This window comes from Molossus molossus, unplaced genomic scaffold, assembly GCF_014108415.1.
Source record: "Molossus molossus isolate mMolMol1 unplaced genomic scaffold, mMolMol1.p scaffold_m16_p_4, whole genome shotgun sequence".
Taxonomy (NCBI): Eukaryota; Metazoa; Chordata; class Mammalia; order Chiroptera; family Molossidae; genus Molossus; species Molossus molossus.
Window position 1 is genome coordinate 62,249,696 of NW_023425377.1, and position 22,531 is coordinate 62,272,226.

General features: G+C 48.6%; 2 protein-coding genes across 7 annotated transcripts in view; both read right to left on the bottom strand.

Moving 5' to 3' along the window:
* Positions 1 to 21,247, bottom strand: part of SORBS3 (sorbin and SH3 domain containing 3) — a 36,859-nt gene extending 15,612 nt beyond the window's left edge. Inside the window, exons 1-8 of one of the 2 annotated variants that reach the window (XM_036281735.1) lie at positions 21,182 to 21,247; positions 12,435 to 12,679; positions 10,592 to 10,747; positions 5,626 to 5,782; positions 5,241 to 5,358; positions 3,707 to 3,900; positions 2,773 to 2,836; positions 556 to 594 (exon numbers count right to left, since the gene is read on the bottom strand). In XM_036281735.1, the coding sequence (XP_036137628.1) occupies positions 556 to 594; positions 2,773 to 2,836; positions 3,707 to 3,900; positions 5,241 to 5,358; positions 5,626 to 5,782; positions 10,592 to 10,698 (679 nt within the window). In that variant the 5' untranslated portion in view covers positions 10,699 to 10,747; positions 12,435 to 12,679; positions 21,182 to 21,247. Of the gene's footprint in view, positions 1 to 555; positions 595 to 2,772; positions 2,837 to 3,706; positions 3,901 to 5,240; positions 5,359 to 5,625; positions 5,783 to 8,190; positions 8,262 to 10,591; positions 10,748 to 12,434; positions 12,680 to 21,181 lie in introns of those variants that run through there. The other variant, XM_036281736.1, reaches the window with a different exon arrangement.
* PPP3CC (protein phosphatase 3 catalytic subunit gamma) overlaps positions 20,937 to 22,531 on the bottom strand; it is a 159,819-nt gene continuing 158,224 nt past the window's right edge. For all 5 annotated transcript variants that reach the window (XM_036281742.1, XM_036281738.1, XM_036281741.1 and 2 more), the window contains 2 exons: positions 21,182 to 21,462; positions 20,937 to 21,052 (listed from right to left, as the gene is read on the bottom strand). In XM_036281742.1, the coding sequence (XP_036137635.1) occupies positions 21,239 to 21,462 (224 nt within the window). In that variant the 3' untranslated portion in view covers positions 20,937 to 21,052; positions 21,182 to 21,238. The remainder of the gene's footprint in view (positions 21,053 to 21,181; positions 21,463 to 22,531) is intronic.

The window sequence follows — 22,531 nt, forward strand, 5'->3', positions numbered from 1 at the left end:
TGCCCACCCACGCTTCAGGTAGTTCCTAGGAAGAGGGGTGGTGAAATGTGGGCTTTGCACTCTAAGAAATCTTCAAGCCCAGCCAGTGTGGCTCAGTAGATTGAGCGTCATCCCATGAACTGAGAGGTCCTGGTTAGATTCCCAGTCAGGGCACATGCCTGGGTTGTGGGCCCGATCCCCAGTGCGGGGCAGCCGATCGATGTTTCTCTCTCACATCAATGTTTCTATCTCTCTCTCCCTTCCTCTTTCTCTAAAAAAATCAATAAAAACATATTAAAAAAAAAAAGAAATATTCAAAACAGCTCTGGGGTAGGTAGTATCTCCAATATACAGATGTGGAAACAGAGGCCCAGAGAAATCACAGCCAGGGCTGCGTGTTCACTGGACAGTGAAGCTGAGCCTCTTAATTAGCACCTATCAGGGGTTTGGAGCTTACCAGAAATGAGCTATACAACCTTCTCAAGATGAACTAAGCCAACTGGGGAGCCCCAGAGCCAGGTGTGGCTGCAGGGAGGGGCAAATTCAGGGCCAGACTGGGGCGGGCCACCCCCTCACCTTTGGATGCTTCCTCAAAGGTCCAGTCCAGCTGCAGGTCTGTGGGAGCAGAAAGGACCGGGTCAGGGATGGGACAGCAAGCAAGTCTGAAGTGCCCTGTGAGGCGGCCTCAGCTGTTCTCAGCCTCCCTCCTGCCTAGAGCAGGGGCCAAGTGACTGAGTCAGGGCCTGAAGAATGTCCCGGGGAGGGGTGGGGAGGAATTAGGAGGGCAGTTCTGGGGAGGGCTTGAGATGCCTCTGGCAGGCTTAAGGCCTGAGCCAGCCAACCTGGACAGTGGAGTTGCCCAAAACTCCTGCTCCTCCCTCCCTGGTTCCCACACATACCCTCTTTCTGACCTTTGTAGACTTGCCCTCACCATGTCTGGTAGGGGAAATTCAACTTCTCCTTCTTTCCCCTCCACGCCCTCTCCCAAATGCTTGTCCTTCCCCCTTTGCCCAGACCCACTCTTCATGGTGCTTATGACTTTCTGGGGCTTCCTAGGAAAAGCACCTTGAGCCACTCGATCTCCTAGGCAGGCAGAGGTGCCCCAACAACTCCTCAAACGCCAACCAAAATACCCCTCTCCAGATCCAACACCTTCCTCCAGGCGCCCGGAGTTTTCTGCGTTCCTTTGCAGCCAATAGCTGGCCCTAACTCAGTCTCCAGGTCCCCTTCTTGTGCAACAGGCTTCCACCCCACCATTCTTGCCCCAGCTGGTCTTCTCAAGGACCCAGTGACTTCCACATCACCACATCAAATGGTCAATGGCATGGGCCCACCAGCAGCATTTGAATATTTTCTCCCACTCCACTTCAGGGAGACCACTGTGGTTCTCCTCTTGCCTCTCGGCTGTAGCTTCTCAGTCTGTGTGGTTGAGTCCTGCTCATCTTGGGAGCCACCGAGTGCCCAGAACTCAGTTCTTGGGCTTCTGTCTCTCCCTGTCCCAGGTGATCTTATCTAGTCTTCTGGCTTAAAAAATAACATCTATTCCAGAGATTCACAACCTTGGCTGCACATTAGAATCTCTTGGGCAGATGTACATCAAAATCTCTTTGAGTGAGTCCCAGGCATTCCCACCTGCAGCTCAGGCATGGCCCCTGAGCTACAGACTTGTATATTAACTGCCTGCTCAACATCTCCACTCAGATGCACCACACCCAAAACTGCAGGCCTCCTATTCCTTGCACCTCCTGAAGACCTCCCTGCATTTAGAATTGCCAGCTCCATCCTTCAACCTGCTCAGGTTTAAAGTCATCCGTGGCTCCTCTCTTTCATGCCACGTCCAATCCATCAGCAAATTCCCAAGACTCTGCCTCTGAATCCCACCAGGCCTGCTGCGACTGCCCTGGTCCAAGATACTGTGGTCTCTGGCCTGGATTAAAGCCAGGCCTCCTAACTGGTCCCCTGCTTCCACCCCTGCCCTGTTCCTTCACACCTGGCAGCTTGAGTGAGCCTTTCCAAATACCACTTGTCAGAGCATGTCGCTCTTCTGTTCAGAACCACCCAGGGGCTCCTCAGCTCTTGAAGAATAAAAGCCAGAGTCCTTATAATGGCTCCAAAGGCCCTCCAGGACCCAATCCCATCTCCCACCACATGTGCCCTCTCACTCAAGTCTGGCCTTCTCCTTGATGCTCCAGAATATACCCAATTTGCTTCTGCCCCTGGGTCTCTGGTGTCCCCTCTGGTGCAGCTCCTCCCCGCCCTGCAGGGCTAACTCCTCACTCCCTGAACTCTCTGTTCAGATGCCACTTAGCAGGGGCCTTCCTGCCAGCCTCCCTGCACTGGGTACACCCCAGCCTTTTTGTTCCCTAGTGCTGACCACCAGCTGCCATATTGAGTATTTACCTGTTTATTCTCTGTCTCTCTGTGTCTTAAGCTTCACTGGGGCAGGGGCATTCTTTTTTGTTCCCTATTTTTTCTTCAGCACCTAGAGTAGTCTTGGCACATAGTAAGTGCTCAATAGATAGTAAGTGCTCATAGTAACTGAATGAATGAGTGACCTCATGGATTTCCAGTACCCTCAGAGAACACTGATGTCTGGTCATTGTCGTCCCCCGCCCAAGGACAGGGAGGAGATTGGAGGATTCTTAGGCCTGTTTTAGGAACTACTCACCACAGAGCCGGGGAGGGTGCAGAAGAGCTCCCTGAGTAGGCAGCGTCCGTATTCCCCCCCCCTCCCCAAAGCCCCAGGAGCCGGAACCCACTTGGGTAGAGAGAGGACCCTGGAAGGTGTCTCACCTGGCATTTTCCGGTGAATCTGCTGGAACATTCTCCGGTACCAATCTCTGGGGCTGTCAACACTCTGGGGTCAGAAAAGCCTAAGTCAGGCCACTCTACCAATATCAAGCCACAGACATTTTTCCTTACTGAGCCCTTTTCTTATAAGCCCCAGTTGGAGGGCCATATGGCGTCTTAATGGCAATGAGCTCATGTAGCATGCTATACGTAAATAAGGTGTCTGGGAGGATCTCTGTGAGTGATGATCCCGTAGCTATGACATTTGGGGTGGCTCACATTTTTTTCACTTTGCTTTTCTATATTGTTGATGTTTCTACAACGAATATGTGCTTCTAGGCAATAAAAAAATAAATGTAATAATATAGGTGAAAATGATATTTCAAATCCCCTGCCTCATCTGAGACTCAAGACAGCCCTGGAAGGCCAAAACGGTATGTTACTGACTTCAGGTTCAGATGAGGAGGTAGCAAACTGAACTAGAGGTGGGTGACTAGCTCAAGACAGGCATGGGGGTGGAGGAAGGGCAGAGTCCGTGGGGGCCTGGAGCCTGGAGCCTTCCACACTTATCACGGCATGAGGTCTTCCCACTCAGGATTCTGCTCATTCCATCAGCCAGCCAGCCACTCAGCAATCATCTCACAAACACTGTGCCAGGCCCTGGACCCCAAAACTAAGAGGGATCCCTGCCAGGGTCAGTCCTCACTGCAGTGGTCCTCCACTTTGAGAGTCAGGGGGCATTCTCAATTCCCCCTTACTCCACAGACCACTGTACAACTCAGACACACGAGTGCCTGTAGTTTTGTGGGGCTCATGACCCCTGAAACCCATCATGATTGAACCACTGCTTTCGTCTGAAATATTTGGGTACAGCCTTAGTTGCCCCAGAGTGGTTCCCTGGGCCCCATCCATCTGTGGACCCCAGCCCTGGACTCACAGATCGGGGGGCAATAGGCATGCCGCTCTCATCCACGGGCCCGATTCCCTCATACTTGACCCAGCGCTTGTGCCGGCGTTTGCTGTCCTTGGTCCATGTGGCTGACCAGTTCTGGGGATGCTGGGAGGCAGGCGTCTTCTGGGTCCCCGAGGGCCGGCTCCCAGGGCCTGGCCAGGTCTGATACCAAGCAGGGTCTGCATGTGTGCATGAGAGCATTAGCAACAGGCAGGGCCCACCTGACCTTGTCCATCCCTTAGCTCCTCTGAATATCGATCCCTGTGGATTTGAACATTTCAACATCTCCTTGTCTGCTGGAGTTGATGACGCAGACTTGACCAACCTCCCCCGATTCCCAGCAGGACCATGGGCCTGTTTGTTTATATTTTAGTTAAAGTGAATAAAAATGGATTTTGTCTTGAGAAATCTGTGTCCACCCCACCCTGCTTTCCTGGGGCTGTCCTAAGAGCTTCCAGAGTGAGGGCTGGGAATCATTACTTGCAGAGAATGCTGAGGACGTCCCAACTGGGAGGCAGCAGGGGGGTGGAGGGCAGAGAAGATGCTGGCTTGGAGGGGACAGACCTGAATTTAGACCCTGGATCTGCCACCACTGGCTGTGTGGTCTTGGGCACAACAATCAACCTCCCAGTGCCTTGGTTTCCACTTTGCAAGGGTCATCATGGCAGGAATTCAGGGAGGTCTAGTGCCCAGCACAGTGCCTGACACACAGCTGAGAGGCTCTTGATAAGCGACAGAAACTCATTCACCAGACATGGCAGCCGTGTCCTCGACTTCCCCAGAGCCTTCAGCCCAGGTTGCAGGTGCAGCAGCCCAAGGGCTTCGGTGTGAATCTCAACTCAGCCTCCGTGACTGAACCTCTCTGAGACTCAGTTCCTCATGGGGAAGATGTCACACTTTGCCAGGATGTTGAGGGATTAAATAGATGAGGCTTGTAAAGTGTCCTTAGTGTTCAGCACGATCTAAGTGCTTAGCAATTATATGTTAAAGGAATAAACTCCTTGACAGTGAGCTTCCCTCAAGGGAACACACAACAAAGGATCTGGCCTCCTCAGGAGAGGGGCCCACGGTGGGCGCATGCAGGATGTCTCAGGACCTCCCGGACCCTGTGGCCCAGGCTGCGGTAACTCACAGGAGCGCAGGAGCGGACAGATCCGCCTGTCCACCTTGTGCTGGGCTGGTGAGTACAGACCACAGTAGCCCTTAGGGGCCTGTCGTGGGTTCAGCACCCACACGCTTCTATAGCCAACATATGCTCACATTCCTCCACCCTTCCATCCCCAATCTGAGCTACTCCCTGTCCTGCTGGAGGTCGCCCTGGCCCCCCCCCAGCACTGTCCCCCGCATACTTCCCTCCCCGACACCGACACGGGGGGGGGGGGCAGGGATGTGTCAGCCTGCTCTCTCCCCCAGCTTTCACTCTCACAGGCCAGCATGCTCACCTAGGGTGGGGCAGTTGGCTGAGCTGGGGGCACCCCCACATGGGGCTCCTGGACCAGCTTTTCCTGAGCAGACCCACCTGGGTGCTGGGAAGCATCTCTCCTCGTTGGGAGGTATCCATTGCACACGGTCCTGGGCGCAGGATCATGGAACTGGAAATTAAGGGTGTTGGAGCCACCATTCCGGATCACAGGCACCTGTGGGGAGGGGCCAGGAGCGGCAGCTCAGGCCCAGAAGGCTCCACAGAAGGGTGGGAGGGAAGGCTGCCAGGGCACAGCCATACCCTGTGGTGAGGGCTCCAGGGCCAGCCTGATCCTTCCTCAGAAAATCAGTGAGGCTCCCTAGGGCTATCTCCAACCCCTTCCCTGCTTTCAGCCCTTTACTCCTCCTGCTCCCCACCTGTCCTGCCAGGTCCCCACCAACTAGGGGCCCACAGTAACCCTCTTCCTTGCTGTCTCACTCACCCGAGTCCCCCTGGAGGATGACCCTGCATGGGCCTGGAGGTGGCTAGGGATGAAGTCATCCAGGCTGAGCCCAGCTGGGTGGTTGCAGGGTGGGGCCTCCATACTTGGGTCAAGGTCAGAGGACTGCGGGTGTGCCAGCAGCTCCTCAGCACGTCCTCTGTGGGGAAGGGGGAAGGAAGGGAAAGCCCTGCTGGACCGGCTGCCTGTGCCCTCTGGGCCTGACCTCGGGGTGGGGGACGAGGGGACGGCTGTGGGAGGGTGTCAGGGCCAGCCGGGTGGGAGCTCCAGGACCCAGGAAGCAGGCCACTCAGGGCACCCGCCTGCTGGCTGCCAGTGCCGGCTCCCAGAGGCACAATGGGCTGCTTGTTAGGCCCGGGCAGGAGCTCCGGGTGGGAGTGGGGGAAGGGAGGCAAGGCAAAGAGGAGGGGAGGCTGGCCAGGAACGGGCCTGCTGGACAAAGCTACTGGCGGGCCTGCTGGCCAGCCCCTCTGGGGCTCTCACTACACAGTCAGCCTGTTCCCCAAGAGGGAAGGCAGAGGGAACTGGGGCAGCTGGCAGAGGAAGCCTAGGCATGCGGGACTTGGTTTCAGTTCCCCCTGCTCCCCCTAGTCCCTGTGTGAGCATCTGCTCACCAGCAGGCACAAGGGGTTCCTCAGACTGGGGAGGAGCCTTGGGCAATAGCAAGGCCACCCGCCTACTGCCCAGCAGGGCCAAGGTTCCAAGGAGGGGGAGAGCATGAGGGCATTTTGAGGCAGCAAGAACCACTCCTGAGCTCAGAGGAGTATCAGCTCCCTTGTTTGGCCTCTTTGGCTTGAACTGATGATACCTCAAAAGGCTCAAAGTGTCAGTGAGGGTGGGGGCAGAGAACTAAGCAGTGGGGAAGAGCAAAGCTGGACTTGTGCATGGAGGGGTGGTGCTGATTCTCACACACACACGCACATGCTTGCACACACACACACATGCACACAACTTTCTCCTACACTCCCAGGCTGTTTTTTCAACAGAGGGTCCTTCTGGGAGCAGCATGTGTGATTGGCCAGCTGGAGTCCCCTGCAAAGGTTACCTCAGGGAAAGGAGCTGTGGGCGCACCCAGGAGATGGAGGTCGAGGGCTGTCCAGCAGGGCTTTGCTACCTGAGAGTGGTGGTGCCCAGCCAGCCCTCCTCACCTGGGCTGTTGGGCTGGGCCAGAAGCTAGACCAGCCATCGCCACCTTCTAGGCTGGACCAATTCTGGTGTTTTTGTTCAGTTAGGCTTGTGTGTGCCTGTGGGGTCTGGGGGCTCATGAGAGGGCTGGGAGGGCCTTGTGAGGTGCTGTGTGTGTGGTGGAATGTAAGTGCAGTGCTGTTAATGTGACTTGTGGGGGTACCACCAGGCGTGGGGACTGTGAGCAGCATGGGGGTTGTGCATACAGAAGGGTGTCAGTTGTAGGTGGGGGGTGTCATATGAACAGCACAAGAGTTATGGAGACCAGAGGGGATATAGGTACAAGAGGAGCTATGATTAGTCCTATACCAGTCCCTGCTCAGGCCACTGGGGGCTGGAGGGTACAAACAAGGCTGGGGCAGTTCCCTGTCCCTGGTCTGAGTGGGGATTTCATCTGACCCTTGAGAGACCTACTGGGGACATAGCTTTCCTGTGCCCATCCCCGGCTATAGGGAGAAGTGGAGAGTGGAGCCTGGAGGAGGGGCAGCTCACCAGCTGGATCCAATTAGGGCTACTACCAAAAGCAAACACAAAGACACACCCCAGTTCCTGCTGCTATCCCTCCCCTTGTGGGGGAAACTGAGGCAGAGGAGAGTGGGAGATTAGAGCTGGGGCAGACTGGTTCCTCGCAGTAACCCCTCCCAGTCCAGCTGACTGCTGGAGGCCAAGTTTCAAAGTCAGCATCAGCAGTCCCTATTGTCAGCTGATCTGTCTCCTTCCCGGCTGGGATCTGTCCCATCCTGCTGTGCTCAGTGAGAACAGCCCTCTAACAGGATGGGGAGGGTAGGAGGTCTCCCCACAGGACCCTGTTTTTCAAGGTTTGCTGATCCTTCGGGGGTCCAGTCTGCCTCTCCCTGTGGCACAGCTCCAAGGACATGCAGGGTTGGGTGTGGAAGGGTGGGCTGAGTTTTTCGCCTGGTAGCCCGGTCAGGGGACATCAAGGGGGACTTCACAGGCAGACGGAGGCATGGGGGAAACGGATTCTACAACCAGCAGAGGACAGAGGGGGCAAGGAAATCTCAAAGGTCCTCCCAGATTCAGATAACCCTTCACCCCTGCAGCCAGCTCCAAAGGGTTGAAGGGGCTCTCTGTGGTTGGAGAACTCCTTCCCATAAGAAAGTACTGCCCTGGCCTGGGGCTCTGCCCTAGGCGCCTTCCCGGCTATTTTCTAGCTATGAATACACGTGGACAGGACAGGTTTTCTCAAATTTCCCTTTTTGTAGATTGAGTAGGGTACTACTCACCTCTTTCCACCCGTGTTTCGGGCAAGGACCCCAGGGGAAGGGCTCTGTGCCATCTCTTAGGGCTGGGCGCTGGTGCCTCCCCGACGGCGCCCCCGCCCCTTCTCCTCCCTACACCTACCTTCCCCGGCGAGCAGGTGGGGCGAGCAGGTGGCGGGGACTGAGGGCACCCGGGAGGACAGGAGCATCTCAGCCGGGCTCCAGCCTGGTGTGGCCGCGGAGGGCCCTTGGGGAGGGAGGGCAGGGAGTGGTCCGGGCTGTGCTGTCTGCCCTCGTGACGGCGTCAGAACGGGCTCGGTGAGGCCGGGCGCCCGAGGAGGAAGAGGGACGGACTGGGCCGAGCGCGCGCCCGGGAGAGGCGCGGGCGGGCGGCGGTCTGTCTTCCTCCAATCTGGACTGTGAGCCAGGACCGGGGGCGGGGGGGTCGGATGTGGGGCGCACAGGGGTACCTGCGGGGCGGGGGCTCCGGCTGGCAGCCGGGAGTGCAAGTGGCCTCGGTCGGATCGCGCCGCGGAGACGCTGTGGCTCTGGCGGAGGGGGCCGGGCCGGCCGCGCAGAGGCGCCGGGAGGGGCCGCCAGGGTCCCAGGGGAGCCCGCTCTGGTTTCCCAGCTGCCACCCCTGCCCCCACCGCAGGTTGGCGTCGGGGCGGGAACTGAGGGTTGGGTGGGGGCGAGCGCCACTCAGAGTTTCCAGCGACAGTTCCAGCGGGTGGGAAGGGAGCCGCTGCACGGCGGAGCCAGGACGGAGGGCACCAGCGATTCAAGAGCCGGGTGCAGCCAGCAACTGATACGGAGCCGGCAGCCCCGAGACAGGACCGCGTTGCGCACTGGCTGGGGCCGATAGGGCGCCCCGCAGGACGAGAGGCCTAGCGGACCGAGGGAGAGAGATTTGGGGCTTGCACACACGCGCACACGCTCGCGCGCGCTGCCAAAGGAGCTCACACGTGCAAGCTCCGTGGAGGGTAGCCCGGGGAGGAAATCCGCGGACCAGAACCGCCACCCGCCCTCCGGTAGAGCCACGCCCCTGGAGAGGATAAGGGCGGCTCCCTTTGGCCGGGATGGGGTGACCGGGTCTTGGTGTTCCCACACACCGCATTTGTTTTGATCTTGTTGCTTTTCCGCTGTTCCCGCTGCTCTGACACGGGTCTCGGGAGCCCGCACAGATTGGCTCCCGACTCTGGCTATCCCTTCTCCCCTCTCCCCAAGGCCTGTGTGTGGGCACAGAGCCTGTGATAGGAAGTGAGGGTACTAAATGAATGTTCACAACGAACAGGAAGGACTCGAAGTACTTTTTAGCCCCTGGCTTGGCTCTGGGACCCCAAGTCCCAAACCAAATAGCAAAGAAGTATTAGGCAATTTTAGATCTATTTTGGGAGTGATCAATTATAAATTAGGAAAATATGAAAACATTCATTGCATACTTACTAGGGATAAGATTGGTGTCCTGAGGCCACCATGCACTACAGCAGCAATTTTCAATCCGTGTGCCACAATAATTTTTAAAACATGCAGAGCCACTGAGCTCTTTTCCCTTAGATTGTCAAATTTAAAAAATGACAACAGCCAACACAACAATAGCCCTCTGGTGTGAATGGCTTGACTTGAACCATAAATATGTAGATCATATAATAGAGTTGCATCTTATTGATCTTATCACATAATAAGGTTGTGTCTGATTTAATTATTAGTACCAGAAATCCTTATGTACAAGTAATAGGCACCTGATTTTTTAAAAAGTCACTTTGTAGTAAAAAGGGTAGATACTTAATATAATTATTTTGTAAATCAATCAGAATTATACTTATTTTTGTCAGATCAGCAAAAAACATATTTTTTGGTGTGCCGCAGAATTTTAGTAATTTGTGTATGTGTGCCATGAGAGGAAAGTGGTTGAAAATCGCTGCACTAGTGTTTTCCAAGTGCATCATTCAACTCAAAAGTTGAGAAGGAAGGGAATGGAGAAAAGATAAAACAATTTTTTTAAAATGCCTACAATCATTGATGCCATTAAATTGATCTCTTCTCACTTCAGTTAATGGGCTATCCTGGTGAGCCAGCATGGAACAACTTCACAAGTGAACACGGGAAGGAAGAATATTTAGGCTGAGGAGAAGCTGAAGAGAGGCTACCGGCTGGCTTCCAGTGTCTGCCAGGTTGTACTAGCACAAGTGAGACCTTTAGTTGTACACTTGGAAGCAGATGCAAGGTTTTTAAGGAAGAGCTTTTAAATGATTACAGGGGGTTCCAAGTCTGCCAGTTGAGGGGTAGGTATCTTTGTAAAGGCACTTATTGCACTGAGCAGGGAGCTGGAGGAGATGCCCTCTAAGGCCTCTTCTAAGAACCTGTGATTCTCCTGGAAGGCTGAAGGGATGGGGAAGGGACAGCAGCCCCACCCCAAGAAGACAGCTGCAGAAAGGAGGGTGGTGTTTGTGCATTTTCCCTCCTCTAAAGCTTAGACACACTTCTCTCCCTCAGGGATAAAAGCTGTGCCCATTTCCCTTGTCACCAGTTTTGTTCCCCACCTGTCACGGTTCTCACGACTAAGAAGGGTCACATCTCCTTCACCTTCTTCCTTGTTCTCCAAAGATGGTGATGCTGAAGATCTTCCAACTCCGGGAATCCTGGTCATGCCCCCCTCTCACCAGCAGCGAGCTTCTTTTATTCTCTAGGGCTCTGACCTGGACTCCAAGATAAATATTTAATGCAGAGGGTGCAACTGAGCTGACCAAGGTCCCAACTTCCTGTTTCTCACAAAGGGCGGTGGCAGCCATAGGCAAGGAGCTGGGGACTGGCTACCAGTGTCATCTCTATGGGAATAGGGAGCCCAGTACACAGCTTTGTAGGGCGTGAGGTAGGTCCCGCTGAAGACCTGAGCTTTTCTCCTAAGCTGTTTTGACGTCTGCCTATCTAGGGCTCATCACCTGTCTCAGCTCAGAGCCTGCTTCTCTCTGGCACCAGTGGAAATTGCTATCCTTCCCAGAGTCTTAAGCTCTGTGCTTGGCCCAAGGAGGAGCTATACAACAGTTTCCCTCCACCCTGTTCCTTGATGTCCACCAGCCTCATAGAAGAGAGAATAAGAGCCCTAGCTGGTTTGGCTCAGTGGTTGGAGTGGCGGCCTGCGGACCAGAGAGTCCCAGGTTCGGTTCCCACTAGAGGCACATACCAAATAAAAAATAAAAAAATAAATAAGAGATCAGTGGGAAGAGAGAGCATGAGGCACCATGACCAACACTTTCTTTTCTGCCTGTATTTAGGGATACAATTCCTCCTCTTTGAAAAGTGGGAGATTAAAGGGGAAAAGTAGCAAGTCCAGAGATTCAGCCAAGAACCAGGTGTCTCATTTCTTGACTCCTCCTTCCAGCCTCAGCTCTACACTTGCTGCTGTCCCAACCCACAGACAGCTGGCACAGTGTAGGGAGACGCTGGGGCAAGGCAAGGCTGTCCTAGGTAACGGGGCTGTTGTCAACAACAGAGCAGATTCCTTTCATCCCAATGCATTATCTCCTGACTCCCTTATCATCTAACAGGCCCTCCGTCCCTGTGACTCTTCCCCATCTCCAGTACTGCTTTTTGTCAGGGGCCACCTCTGCCTTCTCAGAGCTACCTGAGCCATAGTTAACAGTTATGTAACTGCTCTGTTTTCCTGGCTATCTGATCCTGGTCAGCAGCATGCCCCACCCGCACCCTTTTGTTCTGAGGATTACCCCCCAAGACACCCAAGTCAACAGAGGTCTGTCCACGCCCACCCCCCCTAAGGGATGATTAGTCAAGAGACTACCAAGAGATGTGGCTCTTCCCAAGGAGGGAGAGAGAACAGGGTGGCTGCACAAGAATTCGGGTCACTCTGAAAGCCAGCCTCTGTCACCACAAGGAAGGACGGATGGAAATAGCACTGAAGTAGCCTTTTACTGTAAGTGAGAAGGATGAGCAGAGAATTCAATTTTATTTCTCAAGGGGGGAAAGGAAGCAAGCGATACCAGAAGACATAAACCTGAACTCTCATTTCTTGAGAAGCAGCTTTATCTGGCGCAGGGAGCCTGGCATTTGAATGTCACACTCAGGTCTACCCTGAGCAGCCAAGTGGCACCCCAGCACTGTGCCTCAGCCCCCATATTAGACAATGGAGGGACATCTGCTACTCCTCTCTTCCTACAAGGGGATGGACTGGTTGGTTAGGCTTCGCGCAGGTTTTTATTTGTGCTCTCAGAAGTGTTCTCTTCCTACCAGGGGAATGGAACAAACAGGCCAGAATTGATTAGCAAAGAAAGCACTCCTTTCGAGGAGTTTGGACTCTAGGGAGGAAAACCACAGTCATCCAATAGTGAGGAATTGAAACCAAGTCACATCAGACACAACAGTACAGACCTGGACTGTTTCATCCTCTGGGCTCCATCGCTTTCTCCTGGGTCCTCTCCTGGGCCCAGCTCCTGCTAATGCCAAATTCCCCTGATGGCCCTTATCCATGCCAAACCTTCATGGACAGAAACAGCAGAAGAGGAACACAAGAGACCCACTGCGAGCTGGGAAGACTCTCCTAAGCTGACAACAGCATGCCCTGGGCCATCTGGAATCCAAGATTTTTGGTATAGTCCCTGTAAGGTAAGGGATCTCTGTATGTGGAAAAAAACAAAACAAAAAACCACTCCAGGTCAAATGTGGTCAGTGTGGGGGCCAGGCAGCCAAGGTGAGTGAGTGGATCCCCACAGGAATAGAGAATAAGGCTTTTGAGCCTTCCTTGCACAGACTGTTCCATAGCACACATGATGTAACAGGGACCTATCAAGGCTTCTCAGAGTCAATCACATCTAAATCCCGAAGGCTATGGAAGAATTCAGCCTTTTGTCCAATTATCTCGTCTATCTTCAAGGAAGCCTTTACACTGACACCACATCACGGCTGCTCACTGTCCCTCCATTCACAGATGAGCACACAAGCATAAGGCGCAAATGCGTGTCTTTGAAAACGGAGCTGGATGAACGAACCTCTTTTAGTTCTCAGGAAAGTAAGAGCAAGTGGCTGTCAGCTCTTTAGAAAGCAGATTTTATAAGGCAAGGATAAGTAAGTGATGACCTCAGAGGGAAAACCTGGCCAAGTTGACTCAGCCACAAAGGGCACACAGACCAGGAGTTAGAAAACTAGTCGGCATCAACCTTCTTTCCTAGCGTGGGTCAACTCAGATAAGGAGGATAAGAGGGCTGAGCTGTTGGCCAGTGGACATCGTGAGGTAGTGCTCTGGCCTCCAAACAAAGAATAGCCTTGTCTTCTCGCCTCCTTGAATTCTGTGATGAACCTTCTCCAGAACTGCAGCAACATTATAAAGACTGCCCAATTTACCAAAAAGTTATTAATCCACTGCATCAAAATTAAACATACTTTCTAAAACCTGAAAGCTAGGATACAAGAGCAAGACCATGCAATTACAGAGAGCAGGCAGGAAAGGGGGACTGAATGTACATGGAGTGAGAGGTAAATGTGAATTTGCATGTGAGTTCTTAATTTCCAGGTTTAAAATATTTTTTTTCACAACGCTGGAAATAAGGGTAAATATTACATTTGACTGAAGGTTTAGCTGAAGTATAAGGTCATTGCTAAGTCAGGACACTATTGTGAAAGATCCCAAAATGCATTCTCGGCTTCTTTGAAATTAGAAATCTAGGCTCGTTTTCCAGCCTATAAATTGCACTGCGGCCCCTGATGTTACTGTACTGACAGTAAAATTGCCTTACTCAGGTGTGGCAGGCCCTGGATTCAGACTTTCTACCTTTACTGCCATAACTGATAGAATCCCTGATGAACATGCTTTCCACTCCAAGGGCCCTGGGTGCTTTTCCTATCCCCCCCAACCCCATTGCCCAGTGGAGGTTATTTTTCCTTGTGAATCTGCATATTTCTACTTTTCAGAGGAATCAAGAGGCTGGCCTGACACGTCTTTTCCTTAGCAGTCCAACTCAACTCCACGTTCAACTCTTCTCTGATTTCTTCAGCTTCTCTAAGATGGAAATCATCTATGTCTATTAGGATCCCATGCAGAATTATTAAATTACTATAATAATTATTTGGTTTTTTGGTAAGGATTTTGTTTTCTGGGATGTCTTTCTTCCTTGTCCGTCTAAAAATTTTTTTTCTTTATTGATATTAGAGAGAGAGAAGAAAAGAGAAGGAGAGAGAGATAGAAACATCAATGAGAGAGAACATCGACTGGCCACCTCCTGCATGCCCCACGGGGGATCTGGCCCACAACCTGGGCATCTGCCCTGACCAGGAATCGAACCGGTGACCTGTTGGTGCACGGGTCAACGCTCAACTACTGAGCCACACCAGCCGAGCTCTTCCTTCTCTTTAAGGAGCAGCCTCTCCTGGAGAAGGCACACAAAGAGCAGGGACTTGAGCATGAGTTAGTAGTGGGTATATTGCCAGGAAGGAGGCTGGGAAAAGGAGCGGATTCTAAGTGGGAGAAATAGAAACACTACTGCGGCCACCAAACTGGTCTAAAAAAGGTGGAAGAGGTCTTTTATTGTGAGGGAACCCCTTTCCTTGAGAGGGGAATTCCTTGGCATCAGAGACCATCAGGCTTTCTTTGCCTTGACTTGTGTAATTACCAAAAGGTAAAAGCCAGATACAAGTGCCTACACAAGGAAATAAAGACACGGGGAGCCAATAAAGTTGTAATTTAGTTTTAAGAGTGTTTTCTTTTTTTAATAAAAGATGACTTCCAATTTACAGTAAGAAAGTTTTAAATTCTTGTTCACAAAAAGTTAATAAATGATTTCTGCCAATAAATAACATTTCCACCATTTTCTTTAACATAATTGAAAAGCAAGAAAAAGCAAGTAATCTCTAAGCACAAGGAAATAGGCCATCACCCAGAAAGCCTTAAAAAAAAGTACATCACCAGTTAATCTCATGACTGACCACCTCATTAAGAAGCAAAACCAGATCCTTTCTTGGAAAATACCTACTGATACTTCTACTAGGAAAAACAGCTATTGGTTACAGTGCACTGAGAAAGGAAGAGTAAGGGTTCATGACTATATCTTCAAAAAGGTTCTCTGACAGACAAAAGAATGCATCTTTATTATCACTAATCAAGATCTATGGCAGGCCTCCTCCCTATTATCCTATTATATGCCCTCCACTGTAACATGCAAAAAGTTATTTGGAGCCAGCTGTGTCAAGGGAGTGAAGGGAGTCTGGGCAAGAACTTACAGGAAGGCAGTGTGCATGGCCCTACTTTAGAGCTGCTCAGAGGGATGGTCGACGTCCATGTCCTCACTTCTTGATCTTAAGCCACCTAGACTTGTCATGAGGATGCAGAAAAGAAGATGCATAACCCTCTCTCAGACAAAGGTGTTATTTAGCAGGTCTTGCCAAGGTTGCTGGGGCATGAGGCCAAGGCCTCCTGGGAGGGAATATACTCTCCAGTATCATCTTTACCTTTGTGACTGCATAGATGAAGGCAGCTAACCCTGACCCCATTCACTTTGGCTGGCTAGACATAGGCAGGTCAGGTCAAGTCTCAGAGTAATACAGGTTGCCTCTTTCACACTCTCTCATTGGCACAAAGCTCTATTGTTAACACAGTTCTCTGCTCAACTCAAGATAAAAGTAACAACCTTGTTTTTCAACTACACAACTTTCTTCCCCTACACCTGCTCTTTCTTATGGCTCTCCTACGAGCACCTGACCACAGCAGTGCTGAAGAGGGACTAGAGTAACACAGCCTTCGGAACTGTCTTCCTGGTAATCCAGACCCTCCTCCAGCTATTGTTGGGGCTCCTTAGGCTGCCTTTTATTCCCTCTTATAGCAGATCTCAGAAAAGATGTAGACCAGGTGCTAGACAAGGTGGTATCCATGGTTATAACCATAAATAATTTAGAAAATGGGAGCCTCATCCCCACAATGAGGGTTCACCCTCCCTCTGAAATCTTTTCTGCCTGAGTAGGGAATGCTGAATAATACTTTGAAAACAGTGGATTCCAATGTTACTATAACAACTATAATCATATGGGGGATTCTAGAATATTTCAACAAGTCTTTATGGGTTTGGAAATAATTTTCAATACCAAAACAGAAATATCTGATAATTAATGCAAAGAAAAACTCTAAATCAGTCAATGTGGGGCAAGCTCTTCCTAAAAAATATTTTAATTGACTGGTCACCCAGATTGGTCAGGATGAACTTAATTCTCAAAACCTTGAGTTTTCTATTTATAAATAAGGTACAGTTCTGGCAACTGTCTACAATATTTACATAAAACAGGAAGGCAGTGAGCCCAGCTGCGTCTCACACAGGCGTGGTCTATAATACCTTTCGTATAGAGAGCAGCTGCCTCAAACTTTGTGTTTAAAATTACTCAGAAGAGGATCTAAGGGACAACACCAAGGCTGAAAGTCTCCAAAGTTATCCAATTTGAAGAAACCTACCCTTGTTCCTTAATGTCATTAAATAATAATATTCTGTGACAAAATAATAAGGATTTTCTTTACCTATTTTGAACATAATAATCAGGATAAGAAATGTTGTAGGAACAGAAAAGATGATGTAAATATAGATAAAAGGATATGAAAAATATTGATGTTACTGGAGAGTCGGATTCTTTTATCCTCAGAGTGTGACAAGCAATTTTTACTTCACTGGTTAATATCTAGTCACAAAAGGCCATGGAATAAACAGTGGCTATACCCATAACCAGTGTCACCTTGAGGCTTTAAAGAAAAAAGTAGCTGAGGCTACTTTTATTTTAGCATTCTATTACACACACACACACACACACACACACACACACGGCTTATTGGTCTATTTTGCTCCAAATATTCCGAACACAGAGATTTTAAAAGGATGTATATTTTGAACTGATGTTAGATGAGTTTCTTAAGTACTTATTTAAAAAACAGTCATCTGATCAAGTTGAAATTTCATATAATGTGGATGTAAACAAAATTGAGAAAACTGGACCTTGAGAAGTGTCATATCTAAAATGGTATTTCACAAACGTATGCAAAGAAGCCCTTGGTTTTTCCTCCTATAAGAGAAGTTGAAGAAAATAAGGTCCCTATAGACCTTAAAGTGAAGGAGAACAAGAGTAAAGTATTTTTAGTATCTTTAGAACATGCAGGGGGGTTGGTTTAATAGAAGAAGCTTTGAAAACAGCAATAATCAGATCTCTGACAGCAGATGAAATGTTTGTTGGAAATGATGGAGCTAGGCTGAAATAGTAGTCTTAAGGCAAATCCAGGGCAGACAACCAGCCATCTTGGGAGCTACTGTTTAGATTAAAATGTTAAAAAAATTATGCTAAAACCCTCCAACAAAGTCTAGAGTGAAGAATAAGTACTGAGATTACAATATATTCTTTTTAAAAAATTTTTATTTTTTAACTTTCAAAAAATGTTTTAATTGATTTTTTTAGAGAGACAGAAACATCAATATGAGAAACATCAATCAGCTGCCTCCTACACACCCCCTACTGGGGATTGAGCCCACAACCTAGGCCATGTTCCCTGACTGGGAATTCAACCTGGACTTCTTAGTACATGGGATGACGCTCAATCCACTGAGCCACATTGGCCAGGCTAAATTTTATTTATTGATTTGAGAGAGAGAGAGAGAGACAGAAACACTGAATTGCCCCACCTATTTATGCACTTATTGGTTGATTCCTGCATGTGCCCTGACCAGGGTTTGAGCCCACAACCTTGGCCAATTGGGACAACACTCTAACCAGCTGAACCACCAGTTTCCAGGGCTACAATATATTCTTAAGATGCATGGCTTCTAAACTGTCTTCAGCCATAGGTGAAAGCCTATATAGGTACACTGAGTGACAGTGTCACTTTATTTTTTATTTATTTATTTTTCTAAAGTTGTTGATTACAGTACCAGCCTTTATTTTTTATTTATTTATTTATTTTTATCCTCACCCGAGGACATTTTTCCATTTTTTGTTCAGGTAGAGTGGGAGGGAGAGAGAGGAATAGAGAGAGAGAGAGAAAAATCGATGTGAAAGGAACACATCGAGTGGCTGCCACCCGCACAACCGACCAGGGCCGGGGACAAACTGCAACCAAGGTACGGGCCCTTAGCGGGAACCGAACCCGGGTCTCTCAGGACCGCAGGCCGACGCTCTAACCGCTGAGCCAAACCGGCCAGGGCGACAGTGTCATTTTAAGAAGCTATCTAGCCCTGGCCGATTTGGCTCAGGGGTTGGAACACTGGCCCAAGGACCAAAGAGTCTCGGTTCAATTCCCAGTCAAGGGCATGTACCTGGGTTGTAAATTCAATCTTCGGCCCCGGTTGGGATTGTGCGGGAGGCAACCAATCGATGTTTCTCTCTCTCCCTTTCCACTCTATCTAAAAATTAATGGGAAAAAAATCCCAGGTGAGGATTTAAAAAAATAAATAAAAGAAGCTTTCTGTATCTTACAGACACACTTAACACACAGCTTTCTAATTTGTTGAAATACACAGCCCAGCTTTCTACAGAATATACGAAACACCTTTTCTGCCCTGGAAGGTTTGCTCAGTGGTTAGAACATTGGCCAATGGACCAGAGGGTTTCCGGTCTGATTCTTGGTCAAGGGCATGTCCCTGGGTTGCAAGTTCAATCGCCGACCCTAGTTAGGGTTGTGCAGGAGGCAACCAATCTATGTCTCTCTCACATCGATATTTTTCTTTCTCTCCCTCCCTCCCTTCCACTCTATCTAGAAAATCAATGGAAACTATCCTTGGCTGAGGATTAAAAAAAAAAATTAAAACAAAGAAATGATGATCAGTAAAGACTTCTTCTCCAGCCCTGGCCAGTTTGGCTCAGCAGTTAGAGCGTCGGCCTGCGGTCCTGAGAGACCCGGGTTCGGTTCCCGCTAAGGGCACGTACTTCGGTTGCAGTTTGTCCCCGGCCCTGGTTGGTCGTGCGGGTGGCAGCCACTCGATGTGTCCCTTCATGTCGATGTTTCTCTCTTTCTCCCTTCCTCTCTCTCCCTCCCACTCTATCTGTACAAAAAATGGAAAAATATCCTCGAGTGAGGATTAAAAAAAAAAAAAAAAGACTTCTTCTCCCTTCCTGCACAGGTTTTACTGGCAATCCAGTAAGAGATCTTTTGTCTCCTCCTAAATATCCTTCCTATCTTTTTTAAAAAAATCCTCACCTGAGGGAATGCTTTATTATTAATTTTAGAGAGAGAGAAAGGGAGAGGGAGAGAAAAAAACATCAATGTGAAAGAGAAACATTGATTGGTTGCCTCCTGTACACACGCCAGCCGGGACTGAACCTGCACCCTGAGTATGTGCCTTGACTGGGAATCCAACCTTTGTGCAACCTTTCCGTGTACAGGGCGATGCTCCAACCAAGTGAGCCATACCAGCTGGGGATCCTTCCTATCTTTTTAAACAGAATAATCCATGTCACCAGATTCCAATCCCCAAAAGGCTTTGATCTTTGTCATAAACAAATTGGGAACTGTTAGCAAAAGATATAGAAAAGAGTTGCCCTGGCCAGTTTGGCTCAGTAGTTGGAGCATCAATCAGACCGTGAACCAATGAATAATCACGGGTTCAATTCATGGTCAAGGGCATGTACCTTGGTTGCAGTTCCTCTCTGATTCTGGTTGGGTCGTGCTGGAGGCAGCCAGTTGATACACATCGTTGTTGCTCTGTCTCTCTCTCTCTCCCTCTCTCCCACTCTATCTGATGATAAATGTAAAAGTATCCTCGGGGAGGAAAAAAAAAGAAAAAAGAAATAAAAAAGAGAGATAGGTGACCTAAATCCTCAGTTTTCTAATGAAATTGTTTTTTTGGATAAGGTTTCTGTTGTCCTTGAAGCTCCCAACATAAAGTACTACCATCTGAGATACTTGCTTCTCTGCTGGATTCCTACATCCCACATGACATCAAGGAATTCCACAAATATGCACTTTGGTGTAGTGTTGTCCAGATATGCACACTCACTGTAAAGCTGACCAATGAGCATTATGACATAGCACCTGTCACCAAGTATAACAAAAATTGGAGCCTAAAGACCCCCAAGATTCCCCTCACTAGTTGGTTGTGACTTGAAAAACCAAGGGAAGATTATTCAAACGTTCTATCTGAACACTTGTTTTTGTATTCAAAAATATGCTGACAGACTCTGACATACAGTTCAACCTGATGAGTGCTGAAAGATAAACACCCTGTAATTGATATAGAATATATGAAATTCCTCACTCATCCAATGCCCTTAGCAAGACTTCCAATTCATAAAGGAATCATTCTACTCAAGTCTGTTTCCATTACCCCAGTTGATTTAAAAAATGTTGATGTAGAAAAAAGGATGCTGGGGAGAATAGATGCTATAATAACTGATGCAATACACAGAAGGGCGTAAGCACTTCTATTGAAGGTTGTACATGAAATTGTTCTTTTTATAAAATATTTAGACATGTAGCTTCCTTTGCAGATGGACTAAATCACCTGGGGTCCAAAAATGAAAGCAAAAGGATCTGGCAACAGTTAAGAAACCTCCAAAGTTCTAAGGGAAGTTTAAACCAATCATGCCCATATTTAATTACTTAAAATAAATTTTAAGTAATTCTAAGAAAATCCCTCATTATCTTTTATTTTGCATTACTGAAACATATTAAGAGGAATTGAGGGTGCAGAAGAAAGCAGGTTATGGAAAACATTCCCCTTGGTTCTTAAAATCACTGGGTTTGGGTTATTCACTTAGAAGTTCTACTATAATCAAGTTTTCCATAAGAAGAGAAGTTTAAGCCACTGAAATCAAACAGATCTCCTTCAATGGTACCCTGTAGAGAGGAAAACACCTTCCTGCATTTGAAAAGTTATTAGTCTAAAATGAAAGACGTTACCTTCTAAAAACAAGAGAAAAGCCTGGCTAATTCAAGTCAGAAACCCAGGCTAGAGGTTTCCAAGGCCCTTTTATTAGGGGAAGTTCCCCTTTACAGCACAAGACTTCACATATGTATCAGGCAATCAGATAAATTCCTAAAATTTAAGAAAAAGAGGGAAAATAAAACAGATGCATTGCTTATATATATGTTAGACATAAATTAAAAATGTTATAAAATGGTCACCTTTCTTACAGAATAAATGCAGAGTGTATTATGAACGCACCTCCAGGTTTAAGTTAAGTTGCTTTGTTTTCCAATAATAAATAAATAAAATATGTTTTTAAGTTTTGGATCCACCTGTGCCACAGCAGGGCTCAGAGACATTATCAGCTTTTCTTCCCTTCTCACTCCTGGGCGCAGCATTTGGTTGCTCAGGGGTTACCAATTTCCCTGGCCCATCAGGGCATTGGCTATCTTTTCGGGGTGGCATCCGCTCATTAATTCGGTCCAGACCTCGGGCTTCTTCAAAACTATGGATCTTGTGAAGCGAAAATCCTCTGATAGCTAAGAAAAACAGGAAAGGGAAGGGCTCAATTAGAAGGCAAAGTGACAAGCTTCAAGTTTCTTAGCACACAGCAGCCTCCTAGAGAAAAACACAGGAGGGTGGCTAGGGAGCACATGTCTGGTGAGAATAATAGGCAATATTTTATTTGAATTAGCTTTGTCTTGAAGCTACTAATTTCTTAAAGCCCTCAGGGCAGCTGAAACTGTGAAAGTAATTTTCATGGAGCTCAATACAATTAATCATAAAAATATACCTGACAGCCCTGGCCGGTTTGGCTCAGCGGTTAAAGCGTCGGCCTGCGGTCCAGAGAGACCTGGGTTCGGTTACCGCTGGGGGCATGTACCTCGGTTGCAGTTTGTCCCCGGCCCTGGTTGGTCGTGCAGGTGGCAGCCACTCGATGTGTCCCTTTCACATCGATGTTTCTCTCTCTCTCTCTCCCTCCTGCTCTATCTGAACAAAGAATGAAAAAGTGTCCTCGGGTGAGGATAAAAAAAAAAGTATACCTGACAAAAAAGAAATAAGTTCTTACTCAGTCCCAGTACATTTGGGAAAGTTTCTTATAGGCCAGAAACGTGCTCAATGGGAGAGAGAGAGAAAAGGAGACACTAGAATAATAGAACAAGTTAAACAGTGTAGTTACTTTAGCACAAACATCACATTGACCACACACACACAAAAAGTAACAAAAGGACTAGTCTTTTTGTTTAGAAGGATAGCTTTTTTTTTCTTGCACAACCAGGAGCTGAACATAAGTTAAAAGCCATCTAAACAATAGCTTCTAGATATTTTATTTGATAAAACTTTAGTATTATCAAGGAAACCATTCCTATTTTGAACTACCTTACCTAACAAAACAAATTTATAACACAATATCAATTCCAATGGTTTTCATCCACAGGTTCGCAGAAAATTTGTTACTTAAAATTTGCTTTCATAGAAACAAAGATAATTTAGCTTGACAGACTTAGGGCAACTTCAGAAATAAACCAAACTAAATTCCTGTCTACTTTGCCTCTGCTCTTGATATCCTTTAGAACAGTGGTTCTCAACCTTCCTAATGCCGCGACC